The 24,385-nt window shown below is 32.8% G+C and overlaps 1 protein-coding gene across 1 annotated transcript in view; it reads left to right on the top strand.

The window, feature by feature from the left end:
* The window catches only part of RAP1B (RAP1B, member of RAS oncogene family), a 46,643-nt gene that overhangs the window by 16,675 nt on the left and 5,583 nt on the right, over nt 1-24,385 (top strand). The window contains exons 2-5 of the mRNA XM_051961765.1: nt 14,272-14,360; nt 15,854-15,922; nt 20,192-20,248; nt 21,385-21,525. Of these exons, the coding sequence (XP_051817725.1) occupies nt 14,304-14,360; nt 15,854-15,922; nt 20,192-20,248; nt 21,385-21,525 (324 nt within the window). The 5' untranslated portion in view covers nt 14,272-14,303. The remainder of the gene's footprint in view (nt 1-14,271; nt 14,361-15,853; nt 15,923-20,191; nt 20,249-21,384; nt 21,526-24,385) is intronic.

Below are 24,385 nucleotides of genomic sequence, written 5' to 3'. Positions count from 1 at the left end.
TTCTTAATGGGTTCTATTTGCAGAATATAGTTACTTCTGTCTCATTCTGTAATATTTCTTCAGGAAACATCAATGACAGTACAAGGTTTGATCAGCATGCCTTTTTATTTATGTACATTAGGAATATATAACATATTGAGTTTTAGATTATCATATTCAAAAGAAATTTATATCACAAAACCTGAAGTAGAATTTCTCTTTATCAGTAATACTTAACAAATATGTATATGTCTGACATTTCTTGTCTGCAATAGCCCTTTGATAGCAAAACTTTATTTAAGTTGACTTGTGTTCTTGTATATTTTCCCAATAGTATATTGTTTTTTCAGTTGGATTTTTTTAGGAAACGTAATTCAGCAAGAATTGAGTCTTACACTCTGATAGGACTGAGGAGACAAAATCAAGTAACAAGATCTTTGCACCCAATTGGTGGAGACTATATGTTTCTGAGTATATACAAAATAAATACATAATTTAGGAGAGGGCAATGACTCCTGGAACTAGAGTTTAGGGGCCTTCATTCTGAGAGTGGCATTTTGAAGGAAACCAGGAAGAACCAGGATATTGGTGTATTCTAGATAACAAAGTTTAGATGGAAGATTGTTTTTATCATGAGATTGTTTCCTTGGGGGAGAGGAGTAATGCTAAAACAAGTACAATTCACTAAACTGAATTTTAAAGAACTAGTAAGTACTGTTTATGGATAAACGTGTCTAAACAGTTGTGGTACTTGAGTAGCTGTGCAAAGCAGCTTAGTATAAATACCCCTTGTGTAAGAGGTTTGGGATAGAGAAGTGGATACATTCCATAGAAAACAAATAAAGGCTGTCCAGGAAATCAGGTATATTGTGCTTCCTAATTAAGCCACCTGTACCAATATACAGTTCATCACAAAGTTCAGTAAATAGTAAGTAATGAATAAGTAAGCTGTGGGAAAGTCTTGAACCTGAATCTGCTATTAAATTATTATCTAATATTTTGCCACATAATTTATACTTGGGTACATATCAATGGATATGCATGTATGGTATAATGGAACCAATTGTCCTACATATATATTTTTAGAAGAAAGTTGTTATCCCTGAAAGCAGCAGGTTAGCAGAATCTCAAACAGCCTCAGAATTTCTATCAAATGTGATGTAGATCTTTGTTGGAATCTATGAAGAGAGGTGGAGAGAGTTGGTAAATGGTACATCTGAGCTAGCCTTTATCATAATCACTGAGCTAATAGATTTAAAGCTGTCAGGAATCTTCATGTTTAATGTATCACTTATTCTTAATGTGCTCCCAAACTGAGAGATATCATCCATTACAACTTAAGAATCCAGTGGTTGAAAAATTTCCTTTTACTAGTATGTAACTGAAGTAAAACTGAAAGCCACTAAAATCCTTACCAAAAAAGTCCATCTAATGAAATTATATTATTACATGCCGATTTAAGTAATTCACTCAAAACTCTAGTTTTCCTTCTTCGTGTAATAATTGTGATGTTGTCTTGCTTCATGGAAACTCTGTAGGATAGGTTTGAGGATACTGAATAAGACATTCCCCAATATGATAATATGTAAAGCAGTTTATAGCAACTGAAACTGTTCTTTCCATGAACTTTTTGTTGCTATTGACTATCTGTCCTTAACTAGGTTTTTATAACACTATTCTGTCCTGTTTATTTTCCTGTTTGAGCCAGCTTTGTTAAGTTTTCTTTGAAGAATTGTCATTCATGTCCTATCCCCTTTGGTGTATCATCTCTGTTCTGAGTGCTCTGCATCCTCTCTTGATGATCTTGACTCCTCCCATGGAGGAGTCTTGACCATAGATATTTCTGTCCTCTATACCTCTATATTCATTTCTAATAGCTGGACTCATCCAAATCTTCAGATGCTGCTGGACTTGACCTAGATGTCCTCGAAGCATCTCAAATTAAATGTACAAAAGAAGAATTAAGTATCTTTTCCCCAAAACTTGGCCCTCTTCCTAACTTAAACTCTTTTTGACGTGGCTATTTCCAGTGTACCAACCAGTCTAGCTATAGCTACTTCACCTTTTACATTCTGCACAAGATTCATGCTAGTTTACTAATCCCCACACATTCTTTTGTCTCGTCTTCACCCCTTATTGTTCTCATGTGTGTAAACTGCTCTCCTTAAGGAATTTCTAACTTGTTTCTCTTAACAAAAAGGAATGCAATCGTTTTAAGAGCTCTTTCTTGATTAAACCAAGTGGTATTTTTCTCTTCTATCTTGAACTCAAATCACTTGTCTAAACTTTTATCCTCAAATAAAACAATGTAAAATAATAGATATTGGTATCACAAAATAATAAATAAAATAACGCATCACAATAAATGCTTACAGTACTATATACAAATCAGCTATTCCATTCTACTCAGTAACATTCTGCTGCTTCACAATGGTATGTCAGTGATTCTGGGTTCTCAGGTTTTGCTAAGGGAGCATAACTTCTAGCAAGTTCAAGCTGGAAAGAGTTTAAGTTATAGGTCCATTGATCCTCTGATAACAAAGGTCAGAAGCCATATTGCCCATGGTATGTGGGATTTTTTTGTCCAACAATTTTCCAAGATAACCTTTAAATTTTGTGTTACATTGTAATCTACAGTTTTGTATAGGAAGTATTCAGACCAGTGAAAGTACAAATCCTTGATTATCTTGTTCACTTGCTTTATGTAGTTGTTTTTTGTTGTTGTTGTTGTTTTTTCCAGAAGTCATTCTTAACTGAAACTGTAATGGACATTGGCATTAGTGTCCAATTTTTTCCCCATAGAGATTAGAAACAAGGATTTTAAAGACTTTTTTTCCCCCAGAAGTTTCAACAGAGCGAGTCCCAAGAATTTTTAAAATTTTAAATTTAATTAAATAAATTTTAATTTTAAAAAAGTGTAAAACCTATCTCAATTTTTGTCCTTTAAATATTTATGCAATTTATAATAAGCAAATAAAGTGACTAAAATGTTGGTCCTGGAGATTTACCTGCTAGAATTTACTCTTAGTAGGTGATTGACAAAAAAGAAAGGCTCCATATATATCAAAATGTTTATAGCAGCACTTTTTTTGTGATGGTGAAAAACTAGAAACAAAATAGATAACTATTAATTGGCTAAAAAATGATCAATTAATACATTAGAATATTATTGTTACAACTGGAGAGCATAACATACAGAAAAGCATGAAAAGATTTATATGTACTGATACAAAATGACATAAACATAGCCAAGAAAATAATGTACAGTGACTACAAATGATCACAAAGTAATCAAAATAGTGTTTTGAAAAACAAGTTTAGTCTCCAAAGAGGAGCTATGAAAAGATGTTCTAACTCCCCAATTCCTTTGCAGATGTCATAATTCACAGATGTGAAATATGATATTTAATATCTCTTTGAATGTACGGATCAATTTTAGTATTTTACCTTTTGTTTTTATAAAAATTCTTTGTTATGAAAAAATGGCTCTTTGATGAGAAATACAGAAAAAAATGTAGGCAATGTGAAAGAAAAGACAACACTTCAAAAAAAAATCTTACTCGTATCCTTTGACCACTTATATAAATTTGATTCCATTTTCTACAACAATGGAAAGAAGCAGTGCAAAGCACTTACCTGTGAAAGTTAAGTTTTAAATTTGTCCTATAACTTAGTCTTTAGATACTAAAATTGAGAATTTGGGGGACGTTAGGAATCGTCCAATACAACTTTCTTAATTTTATGGAACTTGATAACAGCTGGAAGTAGACTGCAAAATAATTACTAAATTCATGAAGAAGTAGCATGATGTAAAAACTGGAATCAGACTCAAATTGGCATTATTTGTGTTGTCATATGTATTTTTTTATTTTGTTAAACATTTCCCAGTTATGTTGTAATCTGATTTAGCATACTTGAGTTTGATACCTCTTGTTTTAATAGTCAGATCCGAGTTCAGAACTTTTTTTTTTTTTAATGACTTTTTATTGATAGAACACATGCCAGGGTAATTTTTTACAGCATTATCCCTTGCATTCACTTCTGTTCCGATTTTTCCCCCCTCTCCCTCCACCCCTTCCCCCAGATGGCAAGAGTCCTTTACATGTTGAATGGGTTGCAGTATATCCTGGGTACAATATATGTGTGCAGAACCGAACAGTTTTCTTGTTGTACAGGGAGAATTGAATTCAGAAGGTATAAATAACCCGGGAAGAACAACAAAAATGCAAGCAGTTTATATTCATTTCCCAGTGTTCTTTCTCTGGGTGTAGCTGCTTCTGTCCATCTTTGATCAATTAAGGCTCTCTTTATCGAAGAGATCCACTTCCATCAGAATACAGCCTCAAACAGTATCGTTGTTGAGGTATATAATGATCTCCTGGTTCTGCTCATTTCACTTAGCATCAGTTCATGTAAGTCTCTCCAAGCCTCTCTGTATTCATCCTGCTGGAAGGATGTATCCTTCCTTACAGAAGAATAATATTCCATAACATTCATATACCACAATTTACTCAACCATTCTCTAATTGATGGACATCCTTTCATTTTCCAGCTTCTAGCCACTACAAACAGGGCTGCCACAAACATTTTGGCACATACAGGTCCCTTTCCTTTCTTTAGTATCTTTTTGGGGTATAAGTCCAGTAGAAACACTGCTGGGTCAAAGGGTATGCACAGTTTGATAACTTTTTGAGCATAGTTCCAAATTGCTCTCCAGAATGGCTGGATGTGCAGAACCCTTTTCTATCTGACAATACTTTGTATCCCTATTGCTCTCCATTGTGACACTGGTTCCAGATCTCTTCGTCTGCTACTATTGAAAGAATAAAATAAATAAGAATTGTTTCCCTTTTGTAGTCTTGTTTTTGTGCCATTTCAATGCCAGAATTCATGAATCTGGCATTTTCTTGCCGGAACTAATAAAATAAATCATGGTGGGGTAGTAGTAAAATTTCTAAGTTGTTCTAACATAAAGGGCAAAAAGTCAGTTTTTCTGGTCTTAAAAATTAAAAAAAAAAAATTTCTGGTCTGGGAAAACTGGAAAACATTCTTGCAAAAATTAGATTTAGATCACTATATCACAGTTAACTCCAGATAGATCATGAACATTTTAAATTAGAGAATGGAAGATTTCTTTGACTGTGGACAAGGGGAAGAATTCTTAATTGAATAAGTGAGAGTTTATAAAAGATAAAACTTGTAATTTCAATCAATTCCTAATTAAAAAGCTTTTCTATAAGCCAAATCAATGGTGCCAGAATAAAAAGAGAAAGTTAATTGAGTCATTGCAATAAAAATCCTGCTTTCCAGGATTATGTATAGAACTGATAGAAATGCATAAAAGAATAGGTACACTTCTTAATTGGTAAGTAGTAAAAGGATATGAACTAACAGTTTTGAAAAAGAAAGAAATATATATTATCAATCAAATGAAAGATTTGCTCCAAATCACTAATAATTTAAAAAATGCAAATTAAATCAGCTCTTAAACTTCACCTCCTAACAGCAAGGATATGTGTGATCAACTCTTCTCAGCAATACAGTGATCCAAGACAGTTCTTATAAATTTGGGATAGAAAATGCGGCCAAATCCAGAGAAAGAATTCTGGAGACTTATTGTGGATTGAAGTGTGTTTTTTTTTTTGTTTTGTTTTTTTTTTTTTTTGATTTTTAAGAGGAACTTGATGTTTATTAAGTGAAAGGAAATCTGATTACATCTCCATTCTGGAGATAATTTAAAATTAGAAAAAAAAATTACAAATATTTCCCTACCCTCCAACAAGGGTGGTCTCTCTGTGTGTCTTGTAATTATTGTACTGCATAGAGATTGTTGAAGTACTAACCAAACAACCCCAGGAAACAACTCAGAAGATGAAACTATAATTCTACTGTCTTTTAAAAAAAAAAAAAAAGACGACACCAACATTTTTACATAAAAAGTAAATTTAAGCTAAGATCTGGCATTGTCTCAATTCACTTGCTTTTACTCTGTGTGTTTCAAAACATTGCTCGACCATGTTTACAAATGAATAAAAATAGGTCTACATGGATCACTCATTGTTCATATTATAAACCAATATTACGACTTTTTTTTTTCCCCCCAAGTAACAAAGCAAACATGCTGTAACATTCTTAGGAATGACCATCACATAACTAAGTGAGCTTTGCAGATAAAGTACCCAAATCAACTGTTTAGTAACCTGGAGGAGGAAGAAGATGAAAAAGATATGATGACATGATGATATGATGGTTCTCATCAAGTATTTGGAGGGTTTTATTGAGGACAGATTAGACAAGTTCTTTGGACTCAGAAAGCAAAAACCGAAACTGATTGAATATCCCAAGGGACCTAGAATAAGTTTGATATCTTGAAAAATGTCCTGATAATTAGGGCTCCCCAGGATGGGTTTTCCTAGTGCATCCTCTTTTCCTTGTGGGGAATGTGGGGGAAGTCTTCAGAAGCAGGACAACCTGGGGTTGTATTGTTGGAATTTTTTTTTGTGATTGGGTTGGACTAATTTGCTACTCAGATTCCTTCCAGCTTTAAAATTTAATTCTTAAAACATCCAACTGAAATTTTAGGATTTTTGCCAAGTTAATTGACTGAATTTGGTTAAGATCATACCTCCAAAATCCACAAAACTCTGATTTGGTCAAAAGAATGCAAAGTTGCACAATTTACATATGGAGTTGTAAGATAAAAATGAAAATTTTACATTTGGGGCTTAATACTTGTTAGGAAAATGTTTTGTTTTAAGTAGTACAACATACTGATAACACTCTATGGTCTGTCTCACATTGAAAGAATGTTAAAAGTTAATGGGGCTTTGCAGACCCAGAAATTTCCTTTGCCTTCAAAGGAAGCAATCATCATTTGAAGTAATCTTTGTTACTGTCACTTCAGGTAAAATTGTGTTGCTTAATCTAGAGAATCAATTCAGAGATTTAAGACACTGGTTTTTCTACATGTCACAGTGCAGATAACCTAAATAGTTACAGAAATGATGTGGAGCACTAATTTAATAGATTACAATAATAAAATTGGAAAATGGAGTTTTGAATAGCAAGGACACACTTTATATGAATGAATTTGCCCATATAGAGTTAGTAATTGATTAAAAGGAACAAAACAATTTGTGAAATAATTTAAATAAAATGACAAAAGAGTAGTTCCTAGAATGACCTTTTTTTATATGTTCTCAATAAAATAAGAGCAAAATTCTCCAGTTTCCTAAGAAATTCAAGCATAGTTAATACTTTTTTAAAAGTCGCTTTTATGTACTTTTTCCCCTTTGATTAAACTTTCTAAATCATTCTAAAAGTGTTTGATCAAAATATTATGGAATAAAAGCTTATACAGATTTCATGATTGTTCAGGGTTCCACTTATCTAGATAGGATGCCTGAGATTTAGTAACTTTATTCATTTCAATAGTAGTAGAATAATACTGATTATAAAAGATTTCCTAAAATATAGTTTATCAATAGCTGTGAAATGTGTTGAAGTTTGGAAATGGTATTTACTGATCAGAAAGGCAGACAACTCGAAAAAGAGATATGGATAATGAGTTGTTTGACTGCAGTTTGATGAATTTTATGATTCTTATTTTGACTAAGGGTGGGAGGTTTTTTCTTTTGTTTTAATTTTGAGCTACTACTTATAGTGGATGGAGAAACTGCTTCAGCCAGATTCAGGTGCTAGCATTTTGACCCAATATTTGCCTTTATTGTGTAGCTCTTTCCCCCACTCCATCCCCCCCAAAAAAGTCATTTAATTGTGGTATTTAGCCAGCTCTCTTAACATTCTAAGTTACAGAACAAATGCCAACCTGATTTGGTAAATAGTTCCCTCCCCAGGAATTTCTTATATCAGTGAAATTATAGTTTGTCTTTTTGCTTGTTACTTTTTTTTGTTCTTTCCCTTTTACCTTCTCCCCCAAAATCCCATCTTCATATTTATTGAACCTTCCGACTAAAAGATTAGTACCAGATATTTCTGGAATTTAACTAAAATTTAACTAGTGTATAATGAAGAGAATTGTCAGCCAACATTTGCAACCAGCAGTTAAGTGTTCCAGATTAGCATTTTCATAACCCTTTGTCTTAAAATTATGAGTTATGCAGAAATCTGACGTTTTGGAGGTGTGCAAAATTGCTTGTGTTACCAAAGCATTAGTGCTCTTTGATCTTTTTTTCAACCAAATCTTGAAGAGGCAAAAATAATAGGCATTTAAATATAATTTTTTTTTGGCCATTTAAATTTAACATATAGTGTTTTAAAAACAAAACAATTTAGCTATTTTTTTTAATAAATATTTTGATTTGAGCTGAATTGTTAAGAGATTATTCTGCTTAAATCACAGAATTTAGAGGTGAAAGAGATGTTTTACAAATCATGCTTTTAGAAAATGGGGACAGAGCAATTAAAGGACTTTCCTGAGAGCATAAAGGACGCAGAGAGCAAGACTGAGATTTAAACTTGTGGCTTCTTGATTCCAGATTAAATGTTCGTTCCTTTAGGCATTAAATATCTTTAGTATAGATTCTTGATAATTTTGTAATAGCAAATATAGAAGATGGAGGGGGTGGGGATATGGCTACCCTGGCTGGGAATACCCCAGGGCTTAGTATAATGCCTGTTTTATGCATTTTTTAAATCGGATAAGGAAGGTTAGATGGAGACACACTGACTGCATTTTCCCCTTCCTTCCTCCCTTCCCCTTTCCCCTCTCTCTTCCCCCCCACCCCGAAAAAAAAAAAAATCAAATCCTTGGGCAATTGTTGGAGCCAGATCCTAAAAGTAGATGTGATGTTAAATCGAGAATACACGTGAATATATTATATTAGTTTAAACAATGGGGGGGGGGGATGAGAATAAAGGATAGGGGATCAGGAGGTCAGATTCCAATAGAAACTGGGGCTACTTGTTTGCAGAGGCTGCACATGGATTCAAACTATTTGTTTACCTTATCTGTTCTGTTTATATTCATTTTGTGAAGTATTTCCCAATTTGAAAAATTTGCCAATTATATTTTAATCTGGTTCTGTGGCACCGTGTTGTGGCTCCATGTGCTTAATCCTCTAGAAGAATTGTTGGAGGAGAGTGTTACAAAAGCAAAAATAGCCAAGTGACCCCTCTTCCCATTAAAGAAGAAGGATTTTAGGTTACCCACCAATCCATGAAGAAGATAAAAGTTACCAAACTGGACTACAGAGTAAAGATTTAAAAATGCCGCAACAGATTAGGATAGGCTTGTTTTTTATAATAACTTCTTAGTTTCAAAATACATGCAAAGATAGTTTTCAGCATTCAGTTTTGCAAAACTTTGTGTTCCATGTTTTTCTCTTTCCTCCCCTGGACAGCAAGTAATCCAATATAAGTTAAACATGTGCAATTCTAAACATATTTCCACATTTATGCTACACAAGAAAAATCAGATCCAAAAGGGACAAATTTGAGCAAAACCATCACAACAAAAAAAGGTGAAAATAACTGTTATGATCCGCATTCAGCCCCTATAGTCCTCTCTCTGAACAAAATGTTCTCCACATCACAAGTCTGTTAGAATTGTCCTGAATCATGTCATTGTTGAAAAGAGCCAAGTTTTATCACAGTTGATCATCACTTAACCTTGTTGCTATGTACAGTGGTTTTTGGGTTCTACTAATTTCATTTAGCATCAGTTCATGTAAGTGTCTCCAGGCCTTTCTGAAAATATCCTCAGGCTTATCTTTATAAGGTATAAATATGTAATAACCCTACTTGAATTTTTAAAAATCAGTGCTTTAGTTGCAAAAGAATTGTTATTAGACAGTACTGGAAAAGATTACTAAAAAGTCAACTACAGTTCTTAATCATTTTTTAAGCACTTTTTTTTTTATTGAAGTTTTGTATTTTCAAAACAGCAAGGAAAATTTTTCAACAATAACTCTCGCAAAACCTTGTGTTCTAATTCCCCACTCCCTTTCCCTCTACTCCCTCCCCTAGATGCCAAGTAATCCAATATATGTTAAACATGGTAAAAATATATGTAAATCCAATATAAGCATACGTATTTATACAGTTATCTTGCTACATAAGAAAAAGACAGATCAAAAAGAAAAAAAAAATAAGAGAAAATAAAATTCAAGCAAACAATAACAAAAGACGTGAAAATACTATGAATTCTTCATAAAATTATTGAATGCTTTGGAGTATTTCTTGCCTCTTATTCCTTTAGCTTGTCTGACATATTAATATAATAGAAGGATTGAGTTTTTCCTTCATTCTTTCTCACCACTAGAAACAATCTAATTGTCCTCATCATTTGTCGTTCCATTCCCAATTGCTTATTTGTAAATTTAATTCTTCTGAGAACCTTGGACTATGTTTCACAGTCAAATGGCAACACTAAGAAGGCTATTATGAGAGGTGTGCTTTTGCAGTGGTCTTGGTATTGTTGAAAATACTAGAGCTGTTAAAATATAATGCAGCTTTTTTTTTTTTTTTAAGCCTTACCTCACTAGCTAATTCTAAACATTATTTATGTATGTTTTTGCCACTTTATTTTTGGCTTTTATGTGTCCCTCTTTTTCTAGGTGGGAAGCAGCAAGGGGGCTGATACATGCCCTTGAAAAGACCAAGCTCATTCTGTAGCTATTTAGATTTCTTTAAAAACCTTTCCTTTTTATTCCTCATGGCTATTAGCAGAAAGCTGGGTTAAATTATATATAGTAGTTCCCTTCATCATACCTCTTATCTTTTGAGAAAGAGAACAGTACCTTCCATCATCTTAGTCTGTCAGTTGTATATGTAAGATAGATCTTAAGTGACTTGCCCAGAGCCAAATGAAGAAAGTATTTTGAGATCAGATTAAAACCCAAGGCTTCCTAATTCTTAGTGCAATACTTAATGCTCCTGAGAATTCACAAGTATTTTTTTTTATTCTTCTTTCCATATTATAGCTAATGTCCTTCATGGAATTCAGTCTTTCCTAGAAATTGAACTCTATTCCCAAGTATCTTAAAAATGAGACCTTTCTCAAAGAAACTTGCTGCAAAAATTCTTTTCTCCCCTTTCCCATTTTTCTTTTTCTACTTTTAGCTTTTTTGGTTTTATTTATGCAAAAAAAAAAAAAAGATTGGAATCTTACATAATCAAAATTGTCTGTTTCACCTCCAGTAAATCTATATCTTGTCACAATCATTTTTAGATATGGCAGGTAATTTGTTCCATTTTCCTCTTATTTATGATATTATCGTTTGTGTCTTTTAAATAGAAAAGTTTCCTCTGTGGCCATCAATATTCTAGTATTCTTACAATACTTTGGTCTATTTTATGTATAATGATTATTATCATTTATGAACAAGTGCTATGATTTGAGAGGTCATAGGTTTACTGGTTTTTTGTTGTTGTTGGCAGTTGGGGTTAAGTGACTTGCCCAGGGTCACACAGCCAGGAAGTATTAAGTGCCTGAGGCCAGATTTTAACTCGGTTCTCCTGACTTCAGGGATGGTGCTCTATTCATTATACCAACTAGCTGCTGTTTCTTTACTACTTTAAGAACTCTAACAGCCCAATTTTTGACCTGTTATATCACACTGCCTCAACTTTTGAAGAAGTAATGCATCCTAATAATTTTTACAAGATAAAATGTCTTCTACCAGGCAATTTTGAAAATTCATTGTTCTAAATAAAGTAAATAGATGTAGAACATTACTGAACACCTTTTCTTTTACTGTTTATTAAGTGTTTGGGGGCAGGGGGGCGTTAAGAATTTATCAGAATAAGAAAACATGCTCTTTTCTGAAGGTCTCCTAATTGAAGGAGATAAACCAAGTATGTATTATTTTGAACAAACCAAAGTAGTAAGTATAAAATAATATAGTACACATTGAATATATAAGTTGTGAAGAAAAGGAACCTCATAGGACACAAAAAAGATTGACCTGAAGGGACTTTTCTGGAAGTTATTCTTTAACATAGGCAATAGGACTATGGATTGCCCAAATTGAAAGTATAATGACTGACCTCTAGACCAAGAAGCGTTATCTTTAAAGTAAATGCTATTCTAAGCTATCAATTTGTTACTTTTGTGGCGCGTGCGTGCGTGCGTGCGTGCGTGTGTGTGTTTAACCCTTAAATGTGGAAGGTATCTTCAGGTATTCTAAGGGCAGTCACTTGGAAGAATTAAATTAAGGAACATAGCTTTAGAACTTGAGATTATTTTGAACAACTCCCTCATTTTTTTAGTTGATGAAATTGAAGTCCAAGGAGGTAGCTTGCCTGGAATCATTGGAAACGGTAAAATTACAAGTTGCAAATAGGTAAATTAATGACATAATGAAAATTACTGGTGTAATGAAGAAGTCCTAACAATTAGAACTAGCTCCAGTGGAAGTCTTTAGGCAAAGACTGATGACCACTGTATTGAGGGAATGGATTTCAAATAGTATTGAACTAGATGGGGCTACTAAGGTTATTCTGTCAAAACTTTGTGACTGCTTCCCAAAATGAGTTAAGGTCTAAAGCTAAGAAACTTCAAAAAACTAAATGACCATAGTGGTTTTGACAATATATCATTGGGCCAGATAACTCTCTGCTTATTATCTTCTTTCCTTTTTCTCTAACCACTTTTTTTTTTTTAACATAACATCTCTTCATAATAAATTCATTCTATGTTAATGTTTTTAGGAGAAGAGATATGATCCAGAAGTTTGCCTTTAAATAACATAGGAGCCTTACAGTATTAGCCCTATAAGAAGCCCTAAGGCTTTTTAATGACCAATCTATAGTTACACAGAAGATTTGTGGCAAAACCAAGACTGGCCCACTTCACTTAAGCCAAATGTCGTTAAATGTCCTAATAAATATTTTTAGGTACAACTTCCATATAAAGTTATTCATCTTTTTTTTTTTTAATGAAACAAACATCATTAATATGATAGATTTGTTTCAAATTGGTCATGCTGTATGCTCTGATTATAAAATCATTGCTTGGAAGTTAAAATGAATGTTTAATAATATGTAATATTTCTCAACATTAATTTTGGCAAGTACAAAAGAATAAACTGATTTCTCCTCTACCTTCCCCCCCCAAAAAAAAAAAAACCCTTCAACTTTTTTTAATGGAAATAACTCAAAACAAGTTATAATCACTTTAAACTGCAAACACAAAGCTCTTAAGTTTAGCAGCAGAGAGCACGAAATCTAATCTGTTGAAATGGCATTGGCAAGATCATTTTTCTAGGTATTAAAAATAAGCAAAACCCAAACTTTTTTTAAACCATGTGATACTAAATGATTTGCCTCCCTCCATCATGTAAAATGTTGCTTTGAAAAATTATTTTAAAAAAACATTCAGAATAAAAAAGTATAATTAAATAGGAGAAACATTGGTGTTAACCTGTAATTGTTAGCATAATAGAAATAATATTTGGAGGAAAATATGCAAAACATTTGTAAATGGTTCTGCACATCTGAAGACTTTTGTGATGAATTAATGGAAGAAGCAAAATCTTTGGCTTCGGTTCTCGATGGATGGATGGGTAGATGGATGCTTACTTGACTACAGGTGTAGTAATGCATATTCCATAGGTAGTTTTTTCCATCTTTGTCAAAGTCAGCATATCATTGTTAGGTGTTAGTATAGCAAAAAGTTCAGATCTTTAAAAAGTAGTTAGAGTAAAATTTGATCATAATGTGTCTCATTGTTATTTTGAGTCTAGGTCAAATGCTATCCCATTTCACCAGTGTATAGTGGTATTCTATATACCCTATATACCTTATTCGATATACCTATATGTCATGGGTCATCGACTTAAGATTCCCGTGAAATGATTTTCAGGGATAATTTCATTTTCTTATTTCAGCTGTTGATTGGGGGAGAGGGGAGAAGAGGGGGAGGGAGAAGTACAGTGATAATTTTGTATGTGAAACTTTGATTGTTTTTCTCAGATAACCCAACCTCAGAGTGATCTCAGTCAAGGCCTTGCTAAGATTGTTGTGCATTTGAAAGGTTTTTGTTTTATTTAAAACCTGGTAGATATATGATGAGACTAAAAATAGGATCAATCATTAGTTATTTTTTGTAATATTGACCTTCCACAAGGGCTCAAAGTTCATAATTTGTATTACCACATTTTAAAAAAGTGGTTTAAAAATTTTTGAGGTCATTAGTGTAGTTAAAGTTTTGTCTCTTAAGTAAAGAAAAATTAAATTTAAAAATTGTTTAAAAGTATTATAAAAAACACATGAATAGTAAGTTATTGTTTGTATATGCTTTTAAAACAAATGGATTTTTTTGGATTTTAGATACTGAAGTGTGTTGACTACAACCTTCCACCATGCGTGAATACAAGCTAGTTGTTCTTGGTTCGGGAGGTGTTGGGAAGTCTGCTTTGGTGAGTGTGGTCCTATTTGTGTTAGAATAAATTGATTTTGAAACACTGTCTTTTAAAGTTTAGGTATATATTTCTTAGACGAATATTGTCTTTTTATATTAGCTTTTACTTTTAACATTACATTTTAAAGCTTCTAGTTGTTGTCAGATCAAATTTGAGCTCATAACAAAAGATGAATTGCAATTGCATTTCTCCAAATTCTTTTTCTGTTATAAGCAAATTCGGATTAATATATGAATATATGATCGTATATCATTTGAAACCTTCGGTTTCTCCATAATTGAGCTTCAAGTTCCTGGTAGTAAGGGTAAGATAGTTGGGAGTTAAAGTATCCTTATCATTTATGATTAGTTTTTAAAATATTTGCATACATTTCACATGCTTTTGATAAACTCAAAAGCAAGCCTAGGCATTTGATTTTATCATTAGTCAAGAGAGTGGGAAGATAGTTTCTGGTAGTAATTTACAAACTTATCCTTAATTGATTAAAGGTTTAATTAAACAAGAAGGAAAAGAATAGGATACGTGGACCAGGTAATTATATACATGAACATTCACCCTCAGAACCATACACATTGTTCTAATGTCCCCAATACTAATAGAAAAAAAATTAAGTTGTTAGTGTGTACATTATATGGCTATTTGTTCTGCAACTTTTGAAAGTCTACAAATGAATTCATCTTTAATATAATATTTTTACTTAAGTGAAGCAGGAAGATCCTAACAAATGACATAGGGTCATAGGTTTAGAAACGCTTCATCATATAGATAACAGAAACTGGGATTCATAAAGATTGTAACTTTCCCACGGTCACTTAGTAGATTTAAATGAGCAGAGCATTCAGACAAGGTCCTCAGAGACTGAATCCAGTGTCTCATGTTGGATCACACTGACTCATCCAAATCTGTTTCCTGACTTTGCAGTTAAGTATCACATATTATCTCTATGCCCATTAAAGGCTGAAGTATTGACTGAGAAAAAGAGGTTTGGTTTTTTTTTTTTAAAGATGATTTCATTCCTAGAAATAGTTTTTCTCTATCTCTTAATGTTTTCCCACCCCCATGTCCCCTGAAAAAACAATACATATTAGTATTAAATTAAAAAAAAAAAAAAAGACCTACTTTGGAAAGCTGTTTTCCAGGCTCAGTGAAAGGTGTTGGTTTTTAGGGTTAAGAGAAACTTAGTTTGAATCCCATCTCCGCCACTTAATATCTTTGTGTTAAGTTTCTATCCAAATGCATTTTTTCATTATTTCATAGATGCTAAGGCAACAAATACTCTTATCTCTAGCTACATGACAAAGATCATCCTCCTTTTTTTAATCATTTAGATCACAGATTACAATTTTTGTTAGTCTCCTCTCCCATTCCATGTAGTAGAATGCTATTTTAGGACAGGAACCATCCATTTTTGTCTCTGTTTCTTGTCTTTTTCACTTACTAAGCACTCAAGTAACTAATTGGTTGGATTGTTTTTTTTTAATTTTTTACAGACTGTACAGTTTGTTCAAGGAATATTTGTTGAAAAATATGATCCTACGATAGAAGATTCATATAGAAAGGTAAGAAAAAGTTACTGTTTTACATGATTTTACATGATTAGATAAACAAAGAACATTCTTTAATACTTTTCTTGCTGAATAAGAGGGGGAAAATTTTTTCACTGGAATAAAATGCTTCTGTGGGAAGAGTTATATTGAGTAAAGTACAGGAAATGTGTCAATTTCTTGTTTGGATTCACTATTCCTTCATATCCATTAAAAAAAAAGAACAACAACAACCTGGTAAAGATACATGCCCACACTTAAAAGAGAAAATGGAGTTTTTACCTAGAAAAATATGAATACCTAGAAGAAATTATTAAAGATGATTTTTTAAAATGAGATTAAAGCTCTCAAAGAAAAAAAGTAGGAGAATAAGTATATTAGAAGAGAAAGTAACTTTACCCAAGAATTGTATTCTCTGAAAGCAAGGAACATTAGAAAAACAGTGTCTTAAGAGTAGTGGGGAGAAATCCACAATATGTGAATACAAAAACTGACAGCCCTATCCCCACCTCACCACTCAAAAATGACCTGGAAATGCTCTTTTCCTCAATGAGGTATGCGTAAAAAAGAATATATAAATTTGGAGAGGGGAAGTGGTTATCAAAAGACCCTCAATCTTATTTGAAATGAGTGAAGGAAAGTTGAGAAACCACACATATACCCCAATCCCAGCAGGAAAACAAACAGGAGTATGCTTGGTTAACACTGGGGGAGGGAGTAATCAAATAAAACAAATTTCTTAATTATGAAGGGGGAAAGAAAGTTTAAAGAAAAAAGCCAAGAATTGATTCTCAATGTGCCTTAGATTATTTCTTATACTATTCAGGAATGGTCAAATATGTGTCATGTGACTATAATAGGATATAATTTTTAAAACAGGCAATTTCAGAGCATTCTAAGATGAAAGAAGTGAAGCAGGCAGGAACCAGGAGGAGAAAAAAAAACATATACAAAGAATAACACTAATCCAAATAGCTGTGAACAATTAGTTCAGTGACTAGCCACATCTCCTGAGGATCTGTGATGAAGGTACCTCCCTCCTGGTTGAGGTGACACAGTAAGGTGCGGAAATGGCGTGCCCTTTTTTTTTCCCCCCAGCTTGGCACTGATTGTTTGGTTTCCCCCTTCCCTCCCTCTTTTGGGTGGATGGAGTAGCAAAAAAAAAAAAAAAAAAAAAGGAAGGAAGCATAGACACATAAGACAGTTAGAAAAGAAACATGTAAGGTTTATTATATATTTGTTTTTTAAGAAAGTGGTATAAAATAGAAATTCATGATTCTATTTAGAAGGTTAGTGTTCTCTGTGTGCATGAAAATAACGTGTGGGAGAGGGGGTTGGTTCCCCACACACACACTTAATGATACTTTATTTCTCAAATTATATGTAAAGATAGTTTTCAACATTCAGTTATGTAAAGTTTTCAGTTGCAAATTTTTTTCTCCTTTCCCTCTCCTCTCCCCAGGACAGCAAGCAATCTGATATAGTTTACACATGTATAATCATTTCAAACATACTTCCATACTGGTATGTTGTGAAAGAAAAATCAGAACAAAGAGGAGAAAAAACCACAAGAAAGAAAAACTAAAACAAAGTGATGAAAATATGCTTCAATCTGCTTTCAGTCTCCATAGTACTCTCTATGCGGATGGCATTTTCATAGGAATTGTCTTGGATCACTGTATTGCCAAGAAGAACTAAGTCTATGATAGTTGATTATCACAGTCTTGCTGTGTACAATAGGCTTCCTGGTTCTGTTTACTTCACTTAGCACCAGTTCATGTTAGTTTTTGCAGGCTTTTCCATAATCAGTCTAGTCTGCTTATCATTTCTTATACAGCAATAATATTGCATTACATTCATGTACTACTACGACTTATTCAACCATTTCCCAATTGCTGAACATCCATTCAATTTCCAATTCCTTACTACCACAAAAAGAGCTGCTACAAATATTTTTGCAGTGTGAATCCTTTCCCCTCATTTTATAATTTCTTTGGGATAAAGACCCAGTAATGAGACTGCTGGCTCAAAGGGTATACACAGTTTTATAGCCCTTGGGCGTAATTTCAAATTGCTCTTCAGAAAGATTAAATCAATTCACAACTCCACTAACAATGTATTGCTGTCCACTTTTCCCACAGTGCCTCCAACTTTTATTATCTTTTCCTGCCATATTAACTGTTCAATCAATAGTGATTTGAAGCATTTTTTCATATGACTATACATGGCTTTTGTTTAGATTTTTTTTTTTTTAATGAAGTTTTTGGTTTTGTTTTTAAATGGAGGTTAGGTATTCCCATTTTGCTGACTCCACAAACACCAAGATATGACAGACCAGGAAGAATGTTAGATGTTTTTAACCAGTGGTGATGAGAAATAGGTCATTTCTCACTATACTTGGCTTTTAGGTAATATAGCCAGCAAGGTGAAATTTATTCATCAGTGTTTCCAGGCCCCTCTCACCTCTATCTTATTATCTTCTAGTTTTTCCTTCACTACTCAGCTTAAGTACAACCTTTATATATTTGCTACCCTGCTCTCCTTCAATAGATATGTTCTCTTATCTTCTTGCCCTCCCATCCCCCAATTATTTTGCATTTCCTAAAATGCTTGTCCCTTTCACATTTATACTTGTGTCTATACTCCATAGAATATAAATTCTTTGAGGTCAGGAATGATTTCATTTTGCCTAGGACAATTGCTAGATGATCAAAATCCCAGATCTTCATCAATTGTAAACTGGCCAGGTTTGTCTGTACTACTTGAAGATAAGCAGGAATTACCCATTTAACAATTTTTAAAAGCACCTAATAAAAGGGGAAATCTCCCTATATATATCAAAAGAAAAAAAGTAAATTCATTTTAAGAGGTCATTCAATCACTAATGCAGTGTCACCATTCCACATCTAATTCTGTTCATGTTGCTACCCCCACATATTCTTTTATTTTTGAATGTGACTTTAAAATCATGAATAAATGCTGTACAAGAGAATCTGAGGAATACCATGTGCATGATGAATTTTGCTGAAAAAATAAGTAAGTCAAAGAAATACTTAAAAGTTCCTCTTTGTTCCACAAATGCTACAGGACTAAGGATACTTAAGGAAAAAGGGAAAGGGAGTGGTAGCTGTAAGGTATATTGGATAACTGCTGCCCTGGCTGTCCCTTTTCTACCAAAGATCTGTCTTTGGAATAAGAAGGAAAATTCTTAAATATCTTGCAAAGAAAGGAAATTTTGTGAACAATCCATTAAAAATAAGAAATTATGAAATTTATGAAATAGCTTGTAGATTTAGAGCTGGGGGGGGGGGGAGAAACTTGAAGGTCATCTAGGCCTGTAAAGGAGAAGGAAACCAAAGCCCAGGAAGTTCTGTGGTATTCCTCAGATTCTCTTGTACAGCATTTATTCATGATTTTAAAGTCACATTCAAAAATAAAAGAATATGTGGGGGTAGCAACATGAACAGAATTAGATGTGGAATGGTGACACTGCATTAGTGATTGAATGACCTCTTAAAATGAATTTACTTTTTTTCTTTTGATATATATAGGGAGATTTCCCCTTCAAATATCACTACTACTTCAGAAACTCTAATAATAGTTAACCTGACTTGAATATTAAATCTTTAAATTTATAGTTCTCATAAATTAAACTGGCAAAGATAAAGCTATATAAAATAGCTAAAACAGGGTATAATTTCTGAAAAAAATGGATTGTTCTGTTTATGGACTTCATGCTATATTAACAACTCATTGTTCATAATTAGTGAAGAGCTGGAATTTTGATCGCCAGCAACTGTTTTCCTATAGCTTCCTCTCCCCCTTGTTTTTAACACTTTTTAATTATAAATTTATAAACCGAGTTTTCACATGCTCGCCCTAGAAAAAGAGTGAAGGAAAAAGACATAATATGAAAAGGGAGGAAATACTGTATTTAATTATATATTTTCCTTCCTCCCCTTCCCAGCTCCTTAAAAAAAAATGCTGTAAATATGGTTCTTAACTATTCTAAATATAATGAGTAAAAAAGACTTTTAGCAATCTTTTAAAATTTAGCTAGAGTATTTCTATTAACTTCTGATTATCCCATCACCTTTAATCTATTTTGTAGATGCTTATATATATGTGTGTATGGTGTTTTATCCTAGTAGAATACAGGTTCTTTGAGGTTGGAGGACTGTTAGATTTGTTGTATTTTGCACAGTAAATATTCAATAAATGTTTGAGTGATTTTTTTGTTTTATATAAAATAGTTTTTTGTGTTTTTTTTTTCCCCTTTAACAGCAAGTTGAAGTAGATGCTCAACAATGCATGCTTGAAATCTTGGACACTGCAGGAACGGTATGGGGTTGTTTTCAAACAAATTCATTTTGTCATTATTTGGGTGATTTTGTGCAGACATGAGATTTCATATTGGGAACTCCTTATGGAGTCTTTATGGAAAAATTACTTATAAACCAGTGTTTATATTGACATTTTATAGTAGCCATTAAAATAGTCAGATTTCTTAAATCAATCTTGGCATCGATATTTTAAAAAAGTTTTATTATTCCTGAATTTTTTCTCATGCATCTCTTTCAGAAGCATAATATAGTAATAGAGCATATATATAAGTAGGAAATAATCACAGGTGCATTTTTTTGCATGTTACATATTTTTTCATAGTATTTTGTAGTAATGATAGGACACGATGTTTTTAAACGAATTTTAAAAATTATATTTTTAATTGATAAGAGTGCATTTTACAGCTCATTGAACCAAGACCTGGGGTTTGTATCACAATTCTGCTACTTTCTATCAGTTTCTTACTGTACAAGAACTCCCAAGTCTCTGCATGTCCTAAAACTATGAACCTGTTGGGAAGAGAAGTCTTGAGTGATTGATATATCTTTATTGTTAAAAATGATTAATGTAGTGGAGAATTAGAAATTTGCTAGTGTAGTTGGAGATATTAGGGAAGAGTGGGTAAAAAGTACTGGATTTGGTATCAGTGGTCCTGTTTATCTCTCAAGTAGAGAGATAATACCGAGACCATCTATATCACTTGTGCCTTTGACAATTATAAGTACATATCTAAATAAACAATGTTTCGTTAAAATTTTTATTTCTTTTGCATAAACTTGTACTTCTCTCTAAGTGAAATGGTAAGTTGGGAGGTGGGTTGGTGTCTAACAGCCCTTAGGTATAGTTTTTCCTGTACTTGACACATAGTAGGTGTCAGATGTTTGAGAAAAATTATCAGGTAACTTTAATCTTAATATTGTTATAGTTATATTTTTAAAAATACTTTTGGAGATATAGATATGTGGCTCTTCTCCCCACCCCATTCTAATATTTTCCTAATACATGCTGTATTGTAAAGAAATACTGCACAATATTACAATGTTAGTGAGTAGTGAAGTTTTGTTGATAATTGGAGTTGTCAGATCAGTTGTCAAGACAATATTATCTTTTATTGCTTTTCCCTTCCACTATAGGAACAATTTACAGCAATGAGAGATTTATACATGAAAAATGGACAAGGCTTTGCATTGGTCTACTCCATCACAGCACAGTCCACATTTAATGATTTACAAGATCTTCGAGAACAGATACTTCGAGTTAAAGATACTGATGATGTAAGATGACTTCCAAATGTATTATTTTATTTTAAAATCAAGTGTAAATTATTTTTAAAACGTGGAAGTGTTAAAAAGTATAATTGCTTTAAATTCTTATTTGCAAAGGATGTTAGCATTAGTATTTCTCAATGCTATTTCTTAAGAATATCATATTGCCTGAAATGTATTCTTGCCAGAAAAAAAAAAAGGATTTTTAGCAGATTTTTAGCAAAACCCAGCAAATATGTATCTTATTTGCTCTTAATTTAAGTGCACATTTCAATGAATTTTTGTAGCACTCAAGTCCTTTTTATAATCCTGAAGCTGTAATTCAGTGTTTTAAAATAAAATTTAACTTCCTAACCTTTTTGATAATAACTGTACAAGAAATCATAAAAATCTTTCACTTTGAGGTTTAAATTTCAAGTTAACAGTTTTTTCTTATAAAATTGATATGATATAAACTTGTGCATTATAGGTAGAGAGAGGAGTAAATCTTGATGTCTCCCCTTTCTTCATCACATTTAAAAATACTAAAGGGTCCAGCTGTCACTGTGATGTCTCCTTTCCCATGATAAAGATTTAGTTCAGTTTAACAAGTTAGAGGTCATCAGGTATGATTAGTATAGCTCTAGACGTGAAGTCAAAAAGATTTGACTTCAAATCTTGCCTCCTCTTCTTAGTAGTGTGATCCTGGGCAAGTCACCTAATTTCTCTGGGTTTTATTTTCTCATCTATAAATAGCACCTCTGCCTTATAGTTAGTCGAATCAGATAAAGGTAATATGTATACATGGCATTTTTTAGACATTAAAATACTATATAATTGCTTAATATTTCCATTTTTGTTATCTATAAAATGGGACATTTGATTCAGTGGCTTTTTAAGATTCATTCCAGACCTAAATATATGATCTATGAACCAATTTTTGGATTTATTCAAAGTTTACATTTGTTTCCAAAGTTGACCTATATTTCATTATCTGAAAATCACCTGAAATTAAGTTTTCTATATGATAGTTTGTGTTTTTGTGTTTTTTAATACAAATTTTAATTTCCTCATCTGAGCACTTTTGCTTTTTTCTTAGCTTTGGTATCTTTTGAAAAAAAAATATTTTTAGGAGTATTAAATGGCTTTAAAAATAGTATGACCCAAAATTTAGGAGTTTAAAATGATTGGTTCCGTTAAGTGCTATAGACTTTACAGTGAATGTTTTATTTAGTTTATCAAGACAGAAAGATATTGAATTAACTCAAAAGTATAGGAAATCAGCCTTAGATTAACTTTTAGAATCTATTTGTTTAAAATCTTATTTCCATTTACATCGAATAATTTTCTGTTTTGTCTGATGATGTTGCATGAAGAATGTTAGACTTGCAGAAGACCTGTTTTTGGTTAATTCATTTTTCTACATAAATCAATTATTGGATACTAAAGTTACATATAGCAACAGTTCTTGTTTCCCCGGAAATTTGATTTGTTTTCAGATTATCACACCATTATTTTTTGGTTTTTTCACATTTCTGTATATCAAATTAATTAATGACCTCTAGGACAAAAACAAATTTAACATTTGAAGAACTTTGTTCTTATTGAAAATTTACCTGAGAGGCAGCTAGGTGGCCCAGAAGATAGAGCATCAGCCCTGAAGTCAGGAAAACCCGAGTTCAACTTTGGCCTCACACACTTAATGTACTCCTAGCTGTGTGACCCTAAGCAAGTCACTTAACCCCAGTTAACCCACTTAACCTCAGCTTAAAAAAAGATAGTAGAAAATTTATCTGGTACTACCCAGCAGTCTTTTGCAATAATTCGGATATCAGGTGATATGTGAGATTTGGACCCTAGTGCTTCCATTGTCTGAGGAGTATATAAATATATAAGAAATGTTAGGGGGTGAGAATGCAGAAACAACAGAACTTGGTAAATGATTAAATATGGAAGGTGAAAGCGAGGTGACTAGAATGACACTTGGGCTGCAAGTATAAGTAACTTGGAGATTTATGTCGCCTTGGATACAAAAGGGAAAGGGTTTGGATAAGGAAGATGCTACCTTCACTTTGAGATATATTGAGTTCAACATGCCTATGAAATAACAGGTTAAGACTTTCCATTAGGCAAATTGATTTGATAGTCATCTTTATGGATAGATAATTTCATCCATGGAAGTCTGTGAGATACCTGAAGTTAGTGATCTTTGTGCTGTTTTGTGAGACAGCTATTGGCTAAAAATGCTGTGTTGTATGTTGAACTTAAAGAGAAGTGAGCATTTGTTAGGTTGGAGTATTTGGTCACCAACACATAAATATTGAATCCTTAAATATGACATGAGTATTTGGAGGTGGTGAGGGAGTTCTGACCAATTTTAGTCATCTAGGCAGTAGTAGCATTGGAAGACGATTGTCATAAGGATAGTTGGAAGACTGAAAAAAAGGAAAGGTTGTGGAGAATTCACAGTAGAGAAGTGTTACTAGAGAATCTATAGAGTACAAAATTATATTTGCTTCTGGTCGAGAAAGCAAAGTTTCTACTGTTGAGAAGGTGATTAAGGGAGGTGTGACATCTTTAGAGAAAAGTTAAACCAAGGAGGCAGGAATGTTTTTTGAAACATTCGACCTATATATAAAGGAGTCTAAAGATACAGAAGGATTTCTAAAGGTACACAAAAAGGAATTGGGAGAGAGAAGTACTGAATTAGAGTTGGGGGCTGAGAAGTAGATCTGATTAGGAAGACAAACTAGTAAAATAAGTAACTTTGTATCTAATATAGTGAGACCAATCTCTACTTGGAGGAAGCTTGTAGTACTAAGTGGGAGTATTAGAACCGTTCATTCAGCAAACTTAAACAGGAACTTGGAGGATTAATTAACTTTGAACC

This window comes from Antechinus flavipes, chromosome 5, assembly GCF_016432865.1.
Source record: "Antechinus flavipes isolate AdamAnt ecotype Samford, QLD, Australia chromosome 5, AdamAnt_v2, whole genome shotgun sequence".
NCBI lineage: Eukaryota > Metazoa > Chordata > Mammalia > Dasyuromorphia > Dasyuridae > Antechinus > Antechinus flavipes.
This window is presented reverse-complemented; position numbering and strand designations above follow the sequence as displayed.